Source organism: Spermophilus citellus (assembly GCF_964194105.1).
Source record: "Spermophilus citellus genome assembly, chromosome: 2".
Lineage (NCBI taxonomy): Eukaryota > Metazoa > Chordata > Mammalia > Rodentia > Sciuridae > Spermophilus > Spermophilus citellus.
In genome coordinates, this window is record NC_138183.1 from 151,051,777 (window position 1) to 151,074,910 (window position 23,134).

The following is a 23,134-nucleotide window of genomic DNA, read 5'->3' on the forward strand; positions in this document are numbered from 1 at the left end:
CGTTAAGTTTCAAAGCCACAAGGGATATAGTCAAAACATCAAGCGAACCCCTGTTGCACTGCTTCCCTAAAACTTGGAGCATAAGGTGAATTGTCCTTCCACAATCCTGAAATCTCCATTCTAGAGCTCCCTGACAAAGCCTGGAAAATTAGCCCAGACCTTACTTATAGGATAAAGAGCCAGAGCTGGCCCAGTGTCCCAGATTTCTCTTCGATTTTGTTACTGGTACTGGTGCACTAACCTGGATGGACAGCCATGCCTGTGGGGCTGCACACGGTCAACTCTACAGAAGTCAGGCCCAGAAAATAGCCAGGGTCCCCTGTGGATCTTGCTTCCTTGTTGGAGCTGCCCTCTAAACTGCAGTTTCTTTCACATGTGATTCTTTTTTTGTTTTGTTTTATTTTGTTTTCCTTTTGGTGCTGGGGATTGAAACCAGGTCTTGAATCTGGAAAGCATGAGTCCTACTGCTGATTCGTTTTTGTGACCTCTGTAACAAGATTTTTGAGCTCCCATCATTCCTTTGGCAGGTTCAATCCTGAATCTTGTCCACCAAAATTGCTCCTTCTCTGAATCCAAACTCTGAAGTTCTATTCCAATTACACCTTCTATCCTCTCATGTGGACTTATCTTCCTCCTGGACTTTAACTATAGGGAGACTTCCATTTCTGAAGAAGACTCCTCATCCTTTCATTCAGAAAATTATTTAACATCTACCTGCTGCCAGGTGCTTTATTCTAGGTGGTGATTTTCAAAGTGTGTCCCCTCAGGCCCACAGCTTTTTAGCAATGCAGGTTCTTCCCCCCTCGCACACACACACACTACTTACAGAACCCTTCAGGGGATTCTGATGTCTGCTCAAGTTTGAGAAGCACTGGACTAGCTCTTAGGTCCTCTTGTCTTTACTTTATCCACTGTATCCCAAGGATTTGTTTTTGCTTTTAGTACCAGGGATTGAACCCAGAGCTCTTAACCACTAAGTCACATCCCCAGCCCTTTTATTTTTATTTTTTTAATTTTTTAAAATTTTGGGATAGTGTCTTGCTAAGTTGCTTAGAGCCTTGCTAAGTTTCTGAGGCTGGCTTTGAACGTATGATCCTCCTGCATCAGCCTCCCAAGCCACCAGGATTGCAGGTGTACACCACTGCCCCAGGCCTCAGGGACACTTTAATGCCACTTTCAAGACAATTTTTTGTGTTTTCTTTTTTTGGGAGGCAGGTAATGGGGATTGAACTCAGGAGCACTCTAACACTGCTACATCTACCACTGCTACATCTCCAGTCATTTTTATTTTTTATTTTGAGACAGAGTTCTCACTAAATTGCTGTGGGCTTCCCTAAATTGCAGTACCTGGCCTCAAAGTTATGATCCTCCTGAGTCTTTGGGATTATAAACATGAGTTACTGCACCTGGCTCAAGGCAACTTCTTACTTACCCTTCCAAGACCTCTCATTCTGTCAAACCTCAACCCTCCATCAACTCAGGCATATGTTTCCATCATTTGTTCCAAAACTGCTCAGGCTATGAATGTAGCTCAGTGGTACAACACTTGTCTAACATTCATGAGGTTCTAGATTTGTTCCTCTGCACAGCAGAGCTGCTCAGAGTAATCTACAAAATCTGCTTTGACTACTAGCCCCCTGAAATTTGGTTTATAAAAAAGTCCTTAGAGTTCTCCACCACTAAGTGTTCAGCTGCCATTTGAACTTGGCCTGTGTGAAATGGAACTTAACACCTTCCTCTTCATGTCATCCTCTAGTTAATCCTCCCAGTGAATGATACCACCAAGCTAAAGCCTGGAGGTTTGGGGTAAGTTATCCTAGACACACACTTTTTCTCAACCCCCACATCCAAGCTCATATTCATTGGATTTCTGAAATGTTTAAAGCCTAATTGGACGCTGTATTGCATGCCTGCAATCTCAGTGACTCAGGAGGCTGAGACAGTAGGATCGTGAGTTCAAAGCCAGCCTCAGCAACTAAGCAAGGTCCTAAATCCTAAACAACCCAGTGAGACCCTGTCTCTAAATAAAATACAAAAAAAGGGCTGGGGATGTGGCTCAGTGGTTAAGTGACCCTGAGTTTAATCCCTTGTTAAAAGCCTCTCTTTTTTCCCCCCAGAATTGGGGATTGAACCCAGGAGTGCTTTACCACTGAGAGCTATATCTCTAATCTCCCCTCCTTTTTTTTTTTTTTTTTTTTATCAACTGGTGTTTGAAACAGGGTTTTGCTAAGTTGCTAAGGCTGGCATTGAAATTGTGATCCTCCTGCCTCGCTTCCCAGGTCCCTGGTATTATAGGTGTGCCACTGCACCTGACCTATCTTCCATTTTGTTAATAGTGAGAGCATACTTCATTTCAATTCCCTTCCTTTCTTGCTGGGACTTATGTAAACTCATCCTAACTGGTTTCCAAGTGTCTGGTTGATTCCAGCTCCACTTACCAACCACACTCCAGGCTTAAGAAAGTCCCCCAAATTACACTCATGATTAGTTTTATACCTCTCGATTGCCTTCAGGACAAACCTAAACCTCCTCAGCATTCCTCAGCATGTCATTCAAAGGCTCCTACCACAGGGTTCCCAACTTCCTTGGCTCTCCTCTTCTCTTTCTCTGACCTCCAATACCTCTCTTCCAGGAAACATTCCAAGTTCTATTGCTTCTATGCTCTTTAGCATCCCGGTCCTCAATGCCCTCTGCCTGGAATTTACTTCTTTCCAGTGCTGCCTCATTAAATCTTCCTTTTTTATAAGCCCTGAACTAGAATGAGTAATTTCGTGAAGCTAGTGGCTTTTTCTGGTACATGGTAATCTCAATCAAAATTTACTAAAAAATAACATGTTATCCCTTTTTGTACAGCTTTCCATAGTTATGTTGTTGTTGTTGCTATATTATTATTATTATTATTATTATTATTATTATTATTATTATGCTGGGGATTAAACCCAGGCCCTCACACATGCTAGGCAAGTACTTGACCAATGATTTACACCATGGTCCCAGAATTGATTTATTGATTCCACTGTACCACTGAGCTACAACCGCAGCCCATTAAAATAATTTGTTATGAAAAAACAAAAACTGTACAGAGACTATACATAAAAGTGATGGTTCCTTATTTTTTCATTCCCACCCAATCCTCAAAGATGGCTACTGCTGTTTCATGTCTGTATTTTTCAAGACCTGGTCTATGCTTAGACAACAATGTTATATCTTTGAACATAATTTCTATCGCATTTGAACACACTATTCTGTTATCCCTTAAAATATATTTTGGATATTTTTCTATATCAGTATAGAGCACGATATTAAATACTGTCTATATGCCAATGACTGTCATTAAAATTGTATAGTCAGCTCTCTGTGTCCATGAATCTGTGAATTTGACCAATGGCAGATCAATTTGTATGTTCCTGAACTTGTACAGACATTTTTTGGTTGTCATTCCCTAACAATACAGTACAACTATTTACATAGCATTTACATGAATTAGGTCTTACAAATAATCTAGAAATGATTTAAAGTATCTAGAAGGATTGGGTAGGTTACATGTAAATACTAGGCCATGTCATATAAAAGACTTGAGATTCTCCAGATTTTGACCTCTGTATGCAGTCCCCAGAACCAGTGCCCCAGGGATCCTAAAGGCTGATTGTATTTACATTTTCAGCTCAGAATTCTCCTCTGAACGCTGCCCTATAACAACTATCTACCTGACATAACCACCCTGATGTCTCACAGATTCCAGCCACAGAACTGCTCAAACCTGCTGCTCCCACAGGCTCCCTGTCCCCACCACCATGCAGGTGCTCCAGCCAACAACCTCAGAGTCATTCTTGTGGTCTCCTTCTGCATGCAGTCAACCCAGGGACTAGAAAAAAACTAGTTGGTTGCGTTGCTGTGCTTCTCTCCATCTCTGCTGCCACTGCCCCAGTCCCCTGGATTACTTCCTGCGTCCACCTTTGCTGCCCATGCTTGAAGTGATTAACTGTGAGAGCAACTTGTTGGCATCACAAAACAGGTTATGTCAGTTATTTCAGTTACTTTCTACTCTGCTTCTGAAAAAAAAAAAAATCAAACAAATTTTTATCATAACCTAGAAAAAACTTCAAGATCCAGGCCCTTTCCACCTTTCCCAGCTTCGCCTTGGATCTTTCTCCCCTTGCTTTCTATGTTCTGTTCTCCACAGTCTTATCAGTAGATTAGAGAATTGTCCAGCACAGTGGCAGGCACCTATAGTCCTGGCTACCTGGGAGGCTAAGGCAGGAGGATTGCTTGAGCTTAGGAGTTCAAGGCCAGCCTAGGCAACATAGTGAGACTCTGACTCTACTAGAACATTTTTTCTTTTTGTTCTTCAGCCTGGCAAACTTCCACTCACTCTACAGGTCTTAATTGAAATGTCACTTTTTTAGTTTTTTTTTTTTTTTTCTATCTGAAATGTCACTTTTTTAGAAAGGTCTTTTCTGATGTGCCCTCCAAACTAAGTTAGATACCTTGTTACCTATATCACTTTCTTTCACACTAATCTGATATTTACCTTACTAATATTTATTACCATTGTGCATTGTACATAATTAGCATGTTAGTTCAACATGTATTTCCACCAAGACTGAAAACTTTGAGGAAGAAACCATTTTGGATTTCACTTTAACCCTAACACCTGGCACAAGCCCCGACCAACAAATACAGTAGTTTCTCTTTGTCTTTAGGGGACACATTGAAAAGTATGCCTGAAATTGTGGATAGCACTGAGCCCTATAAGATCTGTTTTATTTTTTCCTTTATATATATATCTATGATGAAGTTTATAAATTAGCCAAAATATTATTAAAAATAAATTATTAATAAAATAGACAATTATAACAACATATTCTATTAAAACTTATATGAGTGTGGTCTTACTCTTTTTAAGTTTTGTTTACTTTATTTTTTTTTTTTTTTTTTTTTTTTTAGAGAGAGTGAGAGAGGGAGAGAGAGAGGAGAGAGAGAGAATTTTAATATTTATTTTTCAGTTATCGGCGGACACAACATCTTTGTATGTGGTACTGAGGATCGAACCCGGGCCACACGCACGCCAGGCGATCGTGCTACCGCTTGAGCCACATCCCCAGCCCTGTTTACTTTATTTTTAATTTAATTTAATTTAATTTTTTTTAGATACAGTCTTACAGAGTTGCTTCGGGCTGGCCTCCAATTCATGATCCTCCTGCCTCAGCCTCCCAAGTCATTGGAAGTTGCCATGGCACCCAGCTTCTCTTTGTTGTCAAGTGCTGGGCAGCTGCAGCAAACAACAGATCCTAATCACCCCTGGAATGAGAGGAAGAAACAACTAATACTCTGCAGGGTACTGTGTTGTTAAACTGAGATGTTCTGCTGGTTAGGTGCATTCAATGTATTTTCAACTTAAATATTTTTAACTTATGATCCATGTATCTGGACTTAATCCAAACCTAAGTCAAGAAGCATCTGTAGTCTCTCTTTTCCCATGCAGTCTCTGCTTCTCCCTACCTCCCCAGTTTTCACTTCTGCCTCCTTGGAGCATCAGCAGATCCCCATAGAGCAGTGCTGGTTTAAGACACTTCTGGGAGAAGTTCTAGCTATTTTCCAAAGTTGGAAAACAATCAGCGCTGAAGTCTCCTCCTGTGAGAAGCCTTCCCCAGCTTCTCCAGCCACAGCTAATTGCTCTTTTCTCTGTGCTTCCAGGGAATATGGAATCTGCTGGTTACAGAAGTGACTATTCATAGCAAACAGTGCAGCCTCATTACCTAACAGGCCCCATGCTAGGCTCTGGGGGGTTTGGATGAGAACATCCCTTGTTCCTTTGTGTTGACTTCCTTGGTTGCCAGCAGCACTGAAAGGGAGCTCCTGTGGGGTGGGGCTTGTATTTTATACATGCTTGGCTCAGGGGTTCTCTACTCCATCAGTCTTCATACCCCAGGAAGAGAGCAAATACTTTACCACCCTGAAAGAATCTTACTGATAATATAGCCTATCTGCATATGCAACTTTAAAAAGCTCACTATAATGCTCTAACCACAATATAACAGAAAAATAAAGGGAGGAAAAATATGATAAGATGTATCACAATGAATAAATTATTTAAAAACACAAGATAATTTCAAATACTTAAAGTAAAGATGCTGTTCAAATAAACATTGAAAATACTTTTCTTTTTTTAATATTTATTTTTTAGTTGTAGTTCGACACAATATCTTTAATTAATTTATTTTTATGTGGTGCTGAGGATCGAACCCAGGGCCTCGCCTGTGCTAGGCTAGCACCCTACTCCTTAACCCCAGCCCTGAAAATACTTTTTCTTTATGCTTACTACCTTGACATAAGAGCTAAGTAAGTGTATTTGTTTATAGGATCCCTCTGAATGCAACAGATTCACACACAGATTGACACAGGCATGTGGTATCGTTGAAAAAACTCTTGATGAGCTTCCAAAAAAAAAAAAAAGTACCATCTTCATTTTACATGCTAGTTCATTCCTGGAAAAATCAGTGTATTCATCATATTTTAATAATGACACACCTGAGTATGGTGGCACATGCCTGTAATCCCAATGATGTGGGAGGTCTCAGTCAGGAGGATCACAAGTTTGAAGACAGCCTCAGCAATTTAACAAGACCCTGTCACAAAATAAAAAATAATAAGGGCTGGGGATGGAGAGGTGATGGGATGGGCATTTCATGTCTGTCACAGAAATAAATGAACAAATCAAGTGAACTGAGGCCTTTCTTCAGAGGTGCATATTTTGGTCTAGGAGTACATGGACTGTGCTTTTCAGGAGTACCATGTTTCAAAGAGCAGCAGGGAAGCAGTTGGATTTCACAATGAGCCAGGTTGCAAGGTATTAAGCCATGATGAGTGGACAGGAAATGAAGGTTACTCCTTGTTATGGTTTAGATATGAGGTGTCCTCCAAAGCTCATGAATGAGACATGAAAGTTTAGCAATAAATAGATTGGCTTAGGGAAGCCTTAACCTAATCAGTGTATTAATCTACAGATAGGGATTAACTGGGTAGATTTATTATAGGCAGGTAGGGTGTGGTTGAAGGAGGTGGGTCTCTAGGGGCCTGCCGTTGGGGTTTATTTTTGTCCCGGATAGTGAAATCTCTATCTGTTCCTGATTATCATATTTGTAGCCGTTTTCCTCTGCCACACACTTCCACCATGATGTTCTGCCTCACTTTGGGTCCAGAGCAATGGAGCTGGCCATTTGTGGACTGAGACTTCTAAAACTGTGAGTGCCAGATAAACTTTTCCTCCTCTAAAATTGATCCCGTCAGGTCTTTTGGTCACAGCATCAGAAAAGCTGACTAAAACATTCCTCAAGGGCTGGGGATATGGCTCAAGTTAGTAGCAAGCTCGCCTGGCATGCATGAGGCACGGAGTTTGATCCTCAGCACCTCATGGAAATGGGATGAAGATATTGTGTCCACCTAAAGCTAAAAAATAAGTGTTATAAATAAATAAATAAATAAACAAACAAATAAATAAATAAATAACTCCTCAAATATAATGGCCATCACACTCCAAGACAGAAAAAGAATAATAGTACCTACTCCTTAAGGTAGTGTGATTGTAAGTACTCCATTGTTAGTGCAGCAGACATACCCTATCCATTTCTTATAAGTTCTCAAATCAAATCTCTGTGTATCCCCATTTTGCCTATCAAGAAAACTTAGGGGGGGGGGCTGGGGTTATGGCTCAGCGGTAGAGAGCTCGCCTCACATGTTCAAGGCCCTGGGTTTGATCCTCAGCACCACATAAAAATAAATAAACAAAATAAAGATATTGTATCCATTTACAAGTAAATAAATATTTTTTTAAAAGAAAACTTAAGTTTAGAAATATTAAGAGAACTTGTGCCGAATGCAGCACAGCTTGGTTCAGGTCAGGTTATCTGTAGAGGGAGCTAGGTCTGGAGTCAAAGATAGCAAATACGTGTTGCTAAGCAGCAGAAAGGTCCAGGTTACCGATGAGAGTTGTCAAAGACTAAAAGTAGGTCCAGGCCATTACTAGTTCCCACACCTCCTGGAACATGGAGAAGACTGTCACCCCGAAGTTCTGTGAGCCAGCACCAGGAGAACCAGTTCGCACCCACCTGTCACTTGACAATGGTCTGCCCTGGGCAAGTGTGGATGCCTGTTCTACCCAGCACCACAGCTTGGGACCCCAGAGCATCCAGGATCCAATAACCTCAACCTCCCACTTTCCCATGGGAAAACAGAAGTAGGGCAGATGAATGGGATTGCAAGGCTAACTAATAGCTTTGGTACTTTATGAAACCCTGATTAGCATAAATTTAGACCAATAGCATTGACCCAACTGCTATATAATCCACTAGACTAGCACACTCAAGTGGCAACCCCTAACAGATACCCTCTTGCCCTGTGGGAGTTCTGTTTCTATTCACATTCAAATAAATCCAGTTCTTACTCATCCTTGTCTGTGGATTTCCTTCTTTGAATTCAGAAGACAAGAACTCAGAAGAAATTGGCCAGGAGCTGCTGGGGTCTGTTGCAACACTGGAGGGCATAGCCCACTAGTAAGAACTGCAACAAGTTTCTTGGCTGCAGAGGCATGCAGCTTATGCAAGACCCCATCCACCACCAGAAGCAGAGAAACTCCAGTTTCATTAATGTAACAGGGACTTGGAGAGGCTGTCTTTGCTAAAAGAAGTAACTCTTGGGCCTGTAGATGCCTCATGGGTAACCAAAAACAGGATAAAGTTTGGCATCTCTGCCTTATTTTGTATTTATCTTCGGATCTCTGCTCAACTTTGTGCCTAGGAATGTTAATCATTTAAGGAGTATTTATCTAAAAACAAGTAATACAAGTTTTCTGGTTTTGTTTTTTGGTACTGGCGATTGAACTCAGGGGCCCTTACCATAGTTATATATACCCAGTCCTTTTTATTTCTTGAGACAGAGTCTTGCTAAATTGCTGAGGTTGTTCTCCTGACTCAGGCTCTCAAGGGATTTTAGGTATGTGTCACAGTGCTCAGTGTAATATAAGGGTTATTACCCCTAAATGTACCTATCCCATCTTGTTCCCCTTGAAGACTGGGTCTTCAGCATCCTGTTTTAGGCCTCTGGAGAGACACCTAAAGTCTTCAGTTACTGCCCTACTAGAGGAGCCTTATAGACACCTCACCCCCACGCAGGAATTCCCCCCTGAGCAGGAGCAATCATCTCATGAGAACTGTGATCCCACCCTTTTGGGATCATAGGTCTAATAAGTATTTTGAGCAACAAATGGAAATTGCTCCCCTCAAGTGATAAAGACTTTTCTGGAGCCACTTTGTAGAACCGGAACTGAAATAATGATCAACCAGGCCACAGTTTAGCCAAGACTGTTTAATTATGTAGACTTCTCTCTCCCTGCCCCAACTCTTCCTCTATTTAACCCTAAAGCTCCTGCCAGCACTCTGAAGACAGGACGGAGATGCTGCATCTCACTTCACCTGCCCAGTGTGCTCATGTTGACTCAAGTCCTTTCCCTGTTTCTCACCATAACCTTTTCTGTTTGGTTTTTGGGGAAAGTGGGTGGACCTGGTGTGTTGGAGCCCCCAAAGTCAGGCCTCTGGCTTAGACTCTGGTAAGACTAAGAAAGAGGCCTCAGCTCCTTTTCCTGATCAGAACACCTTGCCAGAGATAGGTTCTTCTGAAACAGGGAGGCAAGAACTACCTCAAAGTGGATACCAGTGAGGAGGAAGGGAGGAAAGACGAAGAGGTGAGGCCACTTCAACCTGCCAGCTGTAAGGTCCTGGAATTTGGGATTCCCAAATTTAGCATCTCCCAAAATAGCACTGTATTCTAGTTCTTCTTGAATTGCATCCTTTACTACCAGGCCACAATCAGCTTAGATTGCTACTTCTCCTTATATATCCCAAGCAGCAGATTCCACTTCCAAGGGTGATTTGCCACTAAGCTACATCCCCAGCTTTTTCTTCTTCTTCTTTTTTTTTTTTTTTTTTAAGATAGGGTCTAAGTTCCTGAGGCTGGCCTCGAACTTGCAATCCTCCTGCCTCAGCCTCTGGAGTAGCTAGGATACATTTTCAAGCAGTAAGCTCATTGTATGCCCATCTCTGGAGAAAGGTAACACCTAGGCCCAGGGGCTGGGCAGTACTGTGAGGTGGGGAAGAGAGAGGAGGGAATGGGAACAGTCATTTTGGTCCCGTGGATATGTGCCGTTGTCCTTGAGCACTCACTGTGTAAGCCTCTGTGGGATCCTAATATAGTCTGGACCCCCAATCGTTCCTTCTTTATTGTCTCTGGGCTTCTCTTTATTGCCCTCAGACCTGAGGCTGCTCTGGAGACTGATTCTGGCAACCAGCAAGGCCACAGCAACTCCATCATAGGAGCCTGTAGGACTCTTATTCCACAGTGTTCTTGCTTCTGAAGGATTGATGGATCTGCTACAGGAAGCGTGAGAAACTCAAGACTCTGAGTTCTCATCTTCCCCCAATGGCTCCTTGTCTTTCTTCCACCTATTCATTCCTACCAGCACTGAGCAGAATTCAATTCGGTACTCCCTACCCAGAGAGGAGGCTAAATGGCAATCAAAGGTAAAGTGTGGCAGGCATAACCTTTGAGCCCAGCCACTTTCTCAAGAAATTGTTTCCTTTCACCTCTCTCGCAGTTCCTTCCTGGCCTTTGAGGATCTTTCCTTCAACGACTAAGCCTTCATTATTAGGCTTCCATTCACTCAGTCCCAGCTGTGGCCTTGACTACCATTTATTCCAAATCTACCCCACTAGTCTAGACCTTTACCCTGTGCTTTGAACCCTTCAACTGCTAAATTATGCCAACCACAACTAAGATAGTATGCAGGATTCCCAAAGTTAGCATGCCCCAAGTTAGCACTGTATTGTAGCTCTTCTTTGAACAGCATTCTTTACCACCCAAGCCACAATCAGCTTAGATTCCTACCTGTCCCTATGCATCCCAAGCAGCAGATTCTACTTCCTAGAACTTTGAAGTCCCATTTCCTTTTCTTTTTGCACAGTACTGGGGATTGAACCCAGAAGTGCTTTACCATTGAGCTACATTCCCAGCATCCTTCCACTCTATTTTTTTTTTTTTTGACATAGTCTTGCTAAATTGCTGAGCTGGCCTCAAATTTATGATCTTCCTGCCTCAGCCTCCCACATAGCTGGGATTTTAGGTGTGTGCCATGACACTCAGCTTCATTATTTACTCTTAGAGAAGTCCCTTTTACGGGCTCATTCCATCAACTTCTGTTTGGTCTTCGTTTCCAGTCGCTTTCCTGTTCATCATCCACAACACAGTGGATGCTGTAACCTTAAACACAAACACCAGGGAGCTGCTCAGCTGCCTACTGGGGAACTCTCCTTGTCCCCACTCTCACTGACCCCATTGGGGGAATTTGGCCCCTGCTTACCAGTGCAGCCTGCCTCCACCCCTCCCAATTCTCTCTGCAGCAACCCACCTGTGGATATGCCCTGCTTCTTTTTTTTGTACCAGGGACTGAACCCAGGGACACTTAACCACTGAGCTACATCTCCAGCCCTTACTTTTATTTTATTTAGAGACAGGGTCTCGCCAAGTTGCTTAAGGCCTCGCTGAATTGCTGAGGCTGACTTTGAACTTGTGATCCTCCTCCCTCAGCCTCCTGAGCTGCTGGGATTACAGGCATGTACCACTGTGCCTGGCTCCCCTTCCATCCATCAAGACAACTCAAAAGCTACCTCCTTACTTAAGGAGCTCTTTGTTTTCAAAACTAGTAAATAAAAGGAATTGAGCTTCTGTTGCCTTTGAACAAACTGCACCTCAGGATATCTAAACTTTAAATGATTTTTCTACAGAAATATTTTAGATAATAAGTTAATAAGAAAATACACCAGTATTCAGACAAAATTAAGGAACTGTTATTTTTTTTGGATATGCTAACAATATTATGTTATGGGCTTTTTTTAAAAAAAATTTGTTGTAGATGTTGTAGATAGACACAATACATTTTATTTATCTATTTATTTTTATGTGGTGCTGAGGATTGAACCCCAGTGCCTCACACATGCTAGGTGAGCACTATACCACTGAGCCACAACCCCAGCCCCATGTTAGGGTCTTTTAGGAAAAAGAAAAAAAGTCTTTAAAATAACTCAGGGAGAGGAAGGGAAAGGGTAGGGAATATAAATAGTGCAACACTACATCATATGCAACCAGAAGAATGAGAAGTTATACTCCATTTATGTATGTCTAAATGCATTCTACTATCCTGTATAACTAAATAGAATAAATTAAAAAAATTAAAAATAACAAATCTAGGTTATCCATGAGGAGACAGATGTGGGCATTAATTATATTCTAGTTCCCCATCCCCTCTGGTATTGAACCCAGGGGTAGTTTACTACTGAGATACAACCCCAGTCCTTTTTTGAGACAGGGTCTAAGTTGACCAGGCTGGCCTTGAACTTGGCATCTACTTGCTTCAGCCTCCTGAGTAGCTGGGATTACAGGTGCGCCACCACACTTGGCTCTATTTTACTCTCTACTGATTGAAATTTTCAAACACATACAAGGTTGAGCAACATGCAAGGGTTCCTCAGTTTGAACCCTGGCACTGTGAAAAACAAAGCCGAGCAGGAGCTGCAGGGTATAGATCAGAGGTAGAGCATGTGCTTACCGTGAAAAAGCCCTGAGATCGATCCCCAGAGCAAACAAAGGCTACATCTCCCTGCTCGCATAAAGCCTTCCCTACAGTGCTTCCTCTCCCTGTTTCCTGAGCACATGTCCCTGCCATCCTTGTGGCAGAGGCCAGGCCCATCTTCTGTCCTGAGCTTGGTACACAGCAGATGCTTAATGAATATCAGTTGATTGAGTTGGTGGTACTTCCAGAGCTGGCTGCTACAAGAGCATCTCCCAACATAATCTTCCTGACCCAGAAAAATGGAAACAGCTCTAGGATCCTGAAGAAGGTTGAGTATTTTCCTTCTCCATATGCTGCCCACTGGGCACCTGCATACCAGGGCAGCCGTACCAGCTCGGAGGGTGCTCCATTTTCATTCTTGGGGATGAACTCCACTCCCACCCTGATCCCCATCCTCAGATACCACACAGGCACATATGACTGCTGAAAGAAACTTTAATACAGCATGGCTGACTCTTGCTTCTTAGAGTTCAAGGTCAAAGAGAAAGGGCATCACATCTGTAAGAAAAGGAGAGAGTACAGAGAAATTTGCACTTTGTAACTGCTGTTCCGAGTCTGGACTGCTGTCTCGCAGCGAGCCACCTACTCCTTCTCAAGGCTCAAATGCTGCCTTTTCTGAGGCCTCCCTGAATTTCTCCAGGAAAAGTCAAAGTCTCCTTGGCACGTCACTCCTGCTCCACTGTGTGATACCATTTTCCCAGGAAGTGGGGCCAATGCACCCCATGGACTGTGTACATCAAGTCTTACACTCCTGAGGAGAGGTCTCTCTTCAGAAAAGCATCACCAGAGGGTCTCAGACAACTGCTATTTTCCCTGATCCCTACAGAAGATGCCCCCCAGAGTGTGACCCAGGCTGCAAACTCAGCCTTGGGGTCAGGTTCCTCAGGTCTCCCCTTGGGCCCACACATTACAAGGCTTCACACCTGGCTGGCTCATGCACTGTTGGATACTTTCCAGCCGAGTGGAAGCCAAGGCACGGGCCTCCTCTGCAAAGCGGCGGTGTCCCTCCTCAGTCAACTTCCAGAGGCAGGATCGAGGCCGGGTGCTGGCCTCACCCTGCATACTGACCGGCACTTTCTCAAAGCTGTCTCGAAAACAGAGATTGTGACGGACAGTATTCTTCCAGCCTTCTGGAGCCGTCCGGAAAAAGGGGAAGTGTTGTCTGTGGACAGGGAGGAAAGATAAGGAAAGTCATGGTTTCTTTGGGTGAGGTCCTACTCTCCAGCTGGCTCTCCCCACAGGGGCCTCGAGCCTCAGCTCTTCACAAGGTGGATAATGGCCAGCAGGCCTGGAGTCGGCCTTTGCTGCCTGAGCATGTGGCAAAGCCTCCACCTGATTCATTGCTTATGAGGAGCCCCCTCTTTTGAACCTCTTAATCCCAGGTTCTTCCACCCCCCCCCCCTTAGGGTTTAGGATGTTGACCAAAGCAGGGACAAAGCAGAATCAGGCCCCTGGTCAAAGGGATATATCGATTGCAGGATTAATATTGAGACATTAGGCTCTTCTAATACTGGGAAAGGGCCCAAGAAACTCCCTCAGACACATGTGTACACGATGATCAAAGTTAAATGCACGCGCACACCTGTAATCCCAGCAACTCAGGTGGCTGAGGCAGGAGGATCACAAGTTCAAAGCCAACCTCAGCTACTTACTGAGGCCCTAAGGAACTTAGTGAGACCCTATCTCAAAATAAATAAATAAATAAATTGAATGCAGAGCTGGAAGTGTGGTTCAGTGGTAAAGCATGTTGGAGGCCCCAGGTTTAATCGCATGCACACGTGCTACTAAATGCAAATCCCTTCTCAATTGGGCTCCCCAGACCCCTGAGGGCACAGGGACTTGTGTTAGGCAGGAAGGTCATTAGGATTAGCATGGCTGGGGAAACCAAGTTTTATGCTGGCTAATCTTGAGAGGCAGTAGGTAGAAACTGTTAGTAGAACCAAGTGAGTCTGTGTTTTAAAGGAGAACCGAGACACAAAAGGCTAGAGTTTTTTTAGACATGATAGAGGGTAGGAGTGATTATGTTCTTGCACATGGGTGGCAGGTATTCACCTGGGAGAAGAGGACTGAGAAGGCACTCATCCTCAGACCCAGATGAGGAAACTGAGTCAGCAAGCCCAGAACCAGGGCCCTGACCCCTCCCTTCCCCCTCCTCACAGGGCCCCCCGCCCTCCCCGCACATACCGAGTGAAACTGTAGATCTGCTGCACGTTGAGGCCACAGGAGGGACTGTTTCTTAGTGCCAGGGCAATTAGGTGGAAGTAATTGAGAGGGGGCCGGGACCAGAGCCTCCCCTCCGGGCTGATGGCTTGCCGAAGCCTCCGACTCTGGAGGGGGGCCCTTGTGTGAGGGGACGGGAGAGCCACAGAGGAGCTGTCATCCTGGTCCTTAGCCTCCTCCTCTTCTGGGAGCTAGAGGAGCACAGAGTAGGAACTGGTCCTGACTCCTTGGCCTCAACTCCAGGGTGCAGCAGTCTAGGACCACCATCTGGGCTTGTCCCCAACCCAAGGGTACTAGTCTCTTCTGAACCCATTAACCTTTGGCTGTCCCTAAGAAAACCAAACAGTGACACTTCATCCCTGAGCCCACCCTGCCTATGCCCAAGGCTGGCTCACAGCCCCAGGAAGCCATACCTCCCAGTTGCTGGGGGAAGCAGCGAACTGCTTCCGAGGCGGAGACTGCTCACTGGAGGAATGCAGCGACGACTCTGCCCTGGCGGCCTCTGAGCAGCTGGCATCCTCCTCCTTTGGGGGTGCCTGAGGGGATGGGGGCTCGCTCATCAGATCCTCTCCTTTCTTAGATTCTGTAACCTCCAGCTTGCCGGGGGGATACACCACATTGGGGTTCACCCACATCCACAGGTTGGGCTCAATATCTGGACCTGTGCAGAGCAAAGGGAGACTGTGTGCCACAGTTCACTGGCTTTGGGTGTCCCTGGTATCTAGCCCAGGACGTGGAGCCAAGTCAGAGAACCCACCACTCACCGTCTTCATCCGCATTGGGGTTTTTTTCCAAAGGTAGTTTTGGTGGTTCAACTATTCGAAGTTTGTATCTGGCAACTGAAGAAAAGATGGAAGAGAATCAAAATGTTCTAGTATTTCCATTGTGACTCCAGGATCTTGAGCCTTGAAGGTCTCTTGGGAAAAGGTTGTGGACCCTCCCTGGGGAAGGGAATGGTAGACCACTATATTCGACTGGTTTTCCCTTCATTTCTGAACTTCTAACCACCTCACTCTTATTTTTTTGTCTTTTGTTTTTTTGGTACTGGGAATTGAACTCAGGGGCACTTTACCACTTAGCTACATCCCTTCCATTTTTTGTTTTTTATTTTGAGACAGGGTCTCACTAAATTGCAGAGGCACTTATGATCCTCCTGCCTGAGTCTCCTGAGTCTCTGGGAATTTAGGCAGGCACCCCACGCCCTACTCCTTTTGCATTCTTTTCTTCACATATATTGTCCCCAAATGATCTCATGCCATGGTTTCAGCCAATCATCTATAAATATAGGGCTCCCCAATCTTTACCTGTAGTCCAGATTTCTCTGCCAATCCTTAAATAGGACTTCCTGTTGGATATCTTTATTTGAGTAGTCTGTGAGCATAGCAAGCACAACATTTCTAAAACTGAATTCCTTTATTTATTTATTTGCAGTCCTAGGGATAGAACCCAGGACCTGGCACATGTTAAGCAAGTGTTCTACCAGGGAGCTACATCCCCAGCACCTGAATTCCATTTTCTTGCTCTTTCTCCTATATTCCTTGTCTCAGCAAAAGGTACCACCATCCAACCAGACGTTCAGGGCAGAAACTATTTTGCATTCCTTGCTGTTCCCATGAATGTCATCATATTTCAGACAAATCTGGGTTTTCATTTTGGAAATGATGATATACTTATAGAAAAGCTCAGTAATTAGAAAGGATGCACACTGCTGGGCATGGTGGTGCACAACTGTAATCCCAGCAACTCAGGAGGCTGAGGCAGGAAGATCATGAGTTCAAAACCAGCATCATATCATATGGGATTAGGCCCCAATCTCCTTAATAAGACTCCTATAGCACAAGAATTAAAACCAAGAATCAATAAATGGGATGGAATCAAACTAAAAAGTTTCTTCTCAGCAAAAGAAACAATCTGTGAGGTGACAGAGCGCCCATATCCTGGGAGCAAATTTTTACCCCTCACACATAAGATAGAGCACTAATCTCTAGGGTATATAAAGAACTCAAAAAGCTAAGCACCAAAAAAAAAAAAATAACCCAATTAACAAATGGGCCAAGGACCTGAACAGACACTTCTCAGAAGAGGATATACAATCAATCAACAAATATATGGAAAAAATTCTCAGCATCTCTAGAAATTAGAGAAATGCAAATCAAAACTACTCTAAGATATCATCTCACTTCAGTCAGAATGGCAGCTATTATGAAGACAAACAACAATAAGTGTTGGCGAGGATGTGGGGAAAAAGGCACACTCATACACTGCTGGTGGGTCTGCAAATTGGTGCAGCCAATACAGAAAGCAATATGGAGATTCCTTGGAAATTTGGGAATGGAATAACTATTTGACCCAGCTATCCCAGACTATACCCAAAGGACTTAAAAACAGCATACTACAGGGACACAACCATATTAATGTTTACAGCAGTACTATTCACATTAGCTAAACTGTGGAGCCAACCTAGATGCCCCTCAGTGGATGAATGTATAAAAAAATGTGACATATATACACAATGGAATTTTACTCAGCAATAAAAGAGAATAAAATCAGGGCATTTGCAGGTAAATGGATGGTGTTGGAGAAGATAATGCTAAGTGAAGTTAGCCAATCCCAAAAAACAAATGCTGAATGTTTTCTCTGATATAAGGAGGCTGACTCATAGTTGGGTAGGGAGGGGGAGCATGGGAGAAATAAATGAATTCTAGATAGGAAAGAGGGATGGGAAGGAAAGGGAGGGGGCAGGGGATTAGCAAGAATGGTGGAATGTGATGGACATCATTATTCAAAATACATGTATGAAGATATGAATTGGGTGTCAACATACTTTATATACAGAGATATGAAAAACTGTGGTATATATGTGTAATAAGAATTATAATGCAATCTGCTGTCATTTTTTTAAAATCAATAAAAAAAAAACCAGCATCAGCAACTGAGTGAGGTCCTGTCTCTAAATAAAATACAAAAAAAGGACTGGGAATGTGGCTTAATAGTTAAGCACTCCTGGTACAAAAAAAAAAAAGAATGTGCACTACATTGCTAATATTTAACATAGTACTACTAGAAAAAGGAAAAAAATAGCAAAACAAAGTTGGAAAGGAAAGGCAAAGCTACTGTTATTTGAAGAAAAAATAATTAATATAGAGTATAATATTAATAGACAAGTTATTAGAACCACTAAGAACCCAGCAACTTTGCTGCATGTAAGAACATAATAATTAATAATATTTCTTTATGTCAGCATTAACACTGGAAAATAATTTTACAAAGGTACTGCTTATAATAAAAACAAAAATTATAAAGAATCTAGGAGTTAACTCATAAAAGAATTGACTAGACCTTTAAGGGAAAAATGTAATCACTTTTTTTAGACATAAAAGACTAGAATAGGGCTAGAGATGTAGCTCAGTGACACAGCACTTGCTTAACATGCATGAGGCATGAATTCAACCAGAGCACTGGAAAAGACAGACACACACTCCCTACATGTCCAGGCTCCCTATGAGCCTTGAGTCTTTGAGCTCAAGTGATCTATCACCTCAGCCTCCTGTGTAGCTGGGACTACGGGCACATCACCTCTCTTGACTGAACCCTATCTCAGAAGTACCTCTCAGTCAAAATCTAAATTAACAAAATAACTGCAACCTTCCCACAAACTCATTTAAGTACTCCATAAAAATGTACCACCTCAGGCTGGGGCTGGGGCTCAGTGGTAGAACGCTTGCTTTGCACGTGTGAGGCACTGGGTTTGACCCTTAGCACCACATAAAAATAAATAAAGACATTAAAAATATTTTTTTAAAAAAAATGCACCATCTTTTGTCTTTCCAGCTAACTCCCTCTCAACCACAACTAGGATCCCACTGACATCACCAATCCATCCATCTATGGCTTCAGAGAACTTGCTTGGCAGAGTCGGGTTTAATCAGGGTGGTGGTTTGCCCAAACAAGTGCTCCAAAGCCATAGAGAGGCCAGGGACTTGCCCCTATATGCAAGGGAGTCATGTAACTTTTCTGAACCCAGGGCCTTGTGCATGCTAACATTCTACCAAGAAGCTACATCCCCAGCTCTTTTTATTTATTTTAAAAGACTTTATTTTATTTTATTTATTTTAATTGTAGTTGGACACAATACCTTGATTTTATTTATTTATTTTTATGTGGTACTGAGGATCAAATCCAGCGCCTTGAACATGCTAGGCAAGCGTTCTATTCTTTAGCCATAACCCCAGCCTCCAGCTCTTTTTATTTTGAGACAGGGTCTAAGTTACCAGACTGGTCTTGAATTTGCAGTCCTCCTGTCTCAGCCTCCCAAGTAGCTAGGATTACAGGCATGTGCCACTGCACCTGGCTGCCTACTCATTTCCACTGGGATGTCTAACATGGCCAAAGCATAACTCCTCATTTTCCTCCGTAAACCTTTCCTCAAAAAACCTTTCCCATCTCAGTATAAGACAACTCTAAACTGAGTATGGTTATGCATACCTGCAATCCCAGTTAATTGGGAAGATGAGGCAGGAGGATCACAAATTCAAGCAAGGACAGTCTGGACAAAAAAAAAGGCTGGGGAAGTTCAGTAGTAGGGTACCACTAGATTCAATCCCCAGTACTGGGTGGGGGCAGGAATCTTCCTTTCCAATCTACCAATTTCTTTTCCCCTGAGCTGAAGGAGCTATTTTGCCCAGACTGGCTCAGCCTCTCCAGCAGCTGGGACTACAGGTATTTGCCTCATGCCGAGCTCTGAAGAGTCTAGGTTTTTCCTTTTTGTATTTGCAGTGCTGGGGATCTAACTCTGGGCCTCATTCCTGCTAAGTAAGTGCTCTAACACTGAACTATATTCCCAGTTCCCAATTTTTATTTTTCTTATACCCCACATTCCATCCATCAGCAAATCTAGTTAGTCCTAACTTCTCACCACCTTCTTTGTCACCCCCCTGGTCCAGTCTACCATCATGTGTTGTCTGGATTACTGCCACGGCCTAAGTAGTCTCTCTCTCTCATGGGGGAGCAAATATGGCACCCAGGGCCTGATGCATGCCAGACAAATGGTGGACCACTGAGCTACATCCTCAACTCTAACACTCTTGAATAAATGAACACATATGAATGTTCACTACCTTTAATTATGGTGGCAAAGTGCTGGAAGCAATTTGGATGTAAGGAGAGTTAGAAGGTCAAAGGAAATATATATATATATATATATATATATATATATATATATATATATATATATATGAAAGAATATTATCCAACAGCCAGAAGCATCAAATTAGATTGCATTTAGAAACAGGAAGAGGGGTTGGGGCTGTAGCTCAGTTGGTAGATCACATGTGAGGCACAGGGTTTGATCCTCAGCACCACATAAAAATAAAAAGGTATTGTGTCCATCTACTATAAAAAAATTAATAAAAGAAAAGAAAAGAAACAGGAAGAACTCTGGAAAACAAGGTGGGAGGGGCCAGGCATGGGCTGGGAGGCTGAGGCAGGAAGGTCTCAAGTTTAAGCCCATGCTCAGCAATTAATGAGACTCTGTTTAAAAAAAAAAAAAGGCCTGGGGATGTAGTTCAGTGGTAAAGTGCCCCTAGGCCCAATTCCCAGTACCAAAACAAAACAGAACCAAACATTTTAAATAGACTACGGTTTGTTCATCAGTGTGGAGGAGATGATGGACGTGGGAGGTAGAGATTGAAGAGGGAAAACCGAGTTAACCCAAGCACCTTGTTCCATCAGATGACAAAAAGGTACCATGAATACATGGATGACATTAACTCAACTTTGAGGTCCAAAGGAGGAAAAGAAATTGTAAGACCACAATGGTCAATCATCCATTCAACAAATATTGAGCACTTCTAGATCTAGGCAATGCCCTAAGAGGTGAGGTTACGGCCATAAACAAAATGATAATTTACAAGTTCTTTTAAAGAGACATAAAAATAAGTAAAGCGTACAGTTCGACAAATGGCAAGGATGGTGGACCAAGGAGAAAGGCTGGGGAGGGGCCTAGGATGCAAAAGCTGGAAGAGCTGGAAGGCGTTGTCCCTTGGGTGCAAGTGCTGCCCTGGGCGGGTTTCCAGTCCAGGAGGAAGCCCAGCCCCCCTGCCATATGGCGCCCCTAAATGGGCACTGGGGGAGCTTAGCATGCATGGGGGCCTCGGAACCCCGAAACCAAGCCTGAGGGTGCCCGGCCCTGGAGCAAGGCGCAAAGCCTGACAGTCCTCGGCCCCAACCCAGCCCCCGGGCTCTCCCATCCCCCGCCCCCACGAGGTACTCACGGTTCTGCTCCGTCAGGGGCAGGTGCGCTGTGGTAAAGGCCAGAAAGGACTCATTCCCCATGTCCCAGTCCAACAATCCTGGGACCTGGCCATGGAGGCTGTCCCAGAAGTCGAGATTTTGGAGTTTGAGGTCCACTTTTAGGGAGAGGAGGCACAGAGCGGCGCGGAGTGGGAGAGAAGAGCGACACCACGCTCGCCCTCGCGCACTTCCTCAAATACCGCGCAGCGCTGGCTTGAGGCGGGAGGCTGCCCAGGTGTGCAGAGCCCTGCTCGACGCCTCCCGGCTCCTCTCCACTCCACCCGCTAGCCTCCAGGAAGTCTTTGCTCAACCCGCTACCCTTGCACGTTGGGGTCTGGGAAGATTAGGCGTCCAGAAGAAATGTAGCCCGGACCATTTATCCTCTCGATATTTGCATAAAACTTATTTTATGTAAAAGGCATAATGAGCTGGGCGCGGTAGCGCACGCCTATAATCCCATCAGTTTGGGAGGCTGAGGCAGGAGGATCACTGAGATCAAAGACGGTCTCAGCAAAAGCGAGAGGCTAAGCAATTTAGTGAGATCCTGTCTCTAAATAAAATACAAAATAGGGCTGGGGATGTGACTCAGTTGTCGAGTGCCCCCGAGTTCAATCCCTGGCACCAAAATAAATAAATAAATAAATAAATAAATAAATAAATAAAAATTTAAAAATAAATAAATGAATAAAATAAAATAAAAGATAAAAAAAGTGTAATGATCCCATGATAGTATTCATAGCTACTTTCTAGAAATTTCTATAGGATTTATGGCTTATTCAAGATTGCATTTTGTAGTAGATGATGGAGATAGGATTAGATTGAATTGTGATTTGATTTTTTAAATACTGTTTTTAATAACTTTGAAATCACAGAAAAATCTCGAGAATACTATTAAAAATTTTGTATACACTTTCACCCAGATTCATCAATTAATATTTTACCCATTTAAGTTTTTCTCTTCATATGTATTTATTTATTTCTCTTACAGTGCTGAGGATTGAACTCAGGGCTTTGTGCATGCTAGGAAAGCACGCCCTAACCCCCAGCACCCTAACCAACAAGTCTTTTTTTTTTAATATTTATTTTTCTGTTTTAGGTGGATACAATATCTTTATTTTATTTCTGTGTGGTGCTGAAAATCGAACCCAGTGCCTCACGCTCGCTAGGAGAGCCTGCTACCACTTGAGTCACAGCCCCAGCTCCACCAACAAGTCTTTCATGTAATTTTTTTTCCTGGTCTAGGATTTCCTTAAGAATCAGACACGTGCATTTAATATCCATGACTCTTTGGTTGCCTTTATTATTCTTTTTTTTTTCTTTAGTCACCTTTAATCCAGAGCAGAGTCTCAGTCTTTGTAATCTTTTGTAAACTTCACTTTTTTTTGGTACTGGGGATTGAACCCAGAAGTGTTTACCACTGAGCTATATCCTCAGTCCTTTTAATTTTTTTATTTTGAGATGGTCTTGCTAGGTTGCCGAGGCTGGCCTTAAACTTGCCATCCTCCTGCCTCAGCCTCTAAAGTTGTTGGGATTACAGGAATGTGCCACCATTCCATGCCAATCGTTGGCATTTTTTAAGACATAGGCTGTTTATTTTATTGATAGAATGACCCTCAGTTTTAATTTGGCTGGTGTTTCCTCATAATTAGAGTTAAATTGCATTTTTTTTTAAAAAACAAGAATATCACAGAGGTAATGTTTCTTGCTATATTGCTTCAAAAGACACATGATGTCAGTTTTTGAAATTTCTTATGTAAATTTCAATCACTAGGTTTAGTGGTATCTGCCAGGTTTTCTTTACAGTTACCTTTTCCCCTTTTTTTTTTTTTTTGTAATTAGTGGGGAGACACATTGAAATTACCTGAAATCATGTTCATTAAATTTTAAACCACTAGCATGGTTTATGAATCTTGCCCGAGTCAATCATTACTATGATGGTTATTA

General features: G+C 43.1%; 1 protein-coding gene across 1 annotated transcript; it reads right to left on the minus strand.

The window, feature by feature from the left end:
* Positions 1 to 13,142: 13,142 nt before the first annotated feature.
* On the minus strand, positions 13,143 to 21,232 carry FOXR1 (forkhead box R1; the record flags this gene model as incomplete). Its single annotated transcript, XM_081268374.1, has 6 exons — positions 13,143 to 13,177; positions 13,603 to 13,841; positions 14,864 to 15,090; positions 15,313 to 15,560; positions 15,664 to 15,738; positions 21,172 to 21,232. 6 exons carry the CDS (start codon positions 21,230 to 21,232, stop codon positions 13,143 to 13,145), a joined length of 885 nt encoding a protein of 294 aa, XP_081124500.1.
* Between the last annotated feature and the right edge of the window lie 1,902 nt (positions 21,233 to 23,134).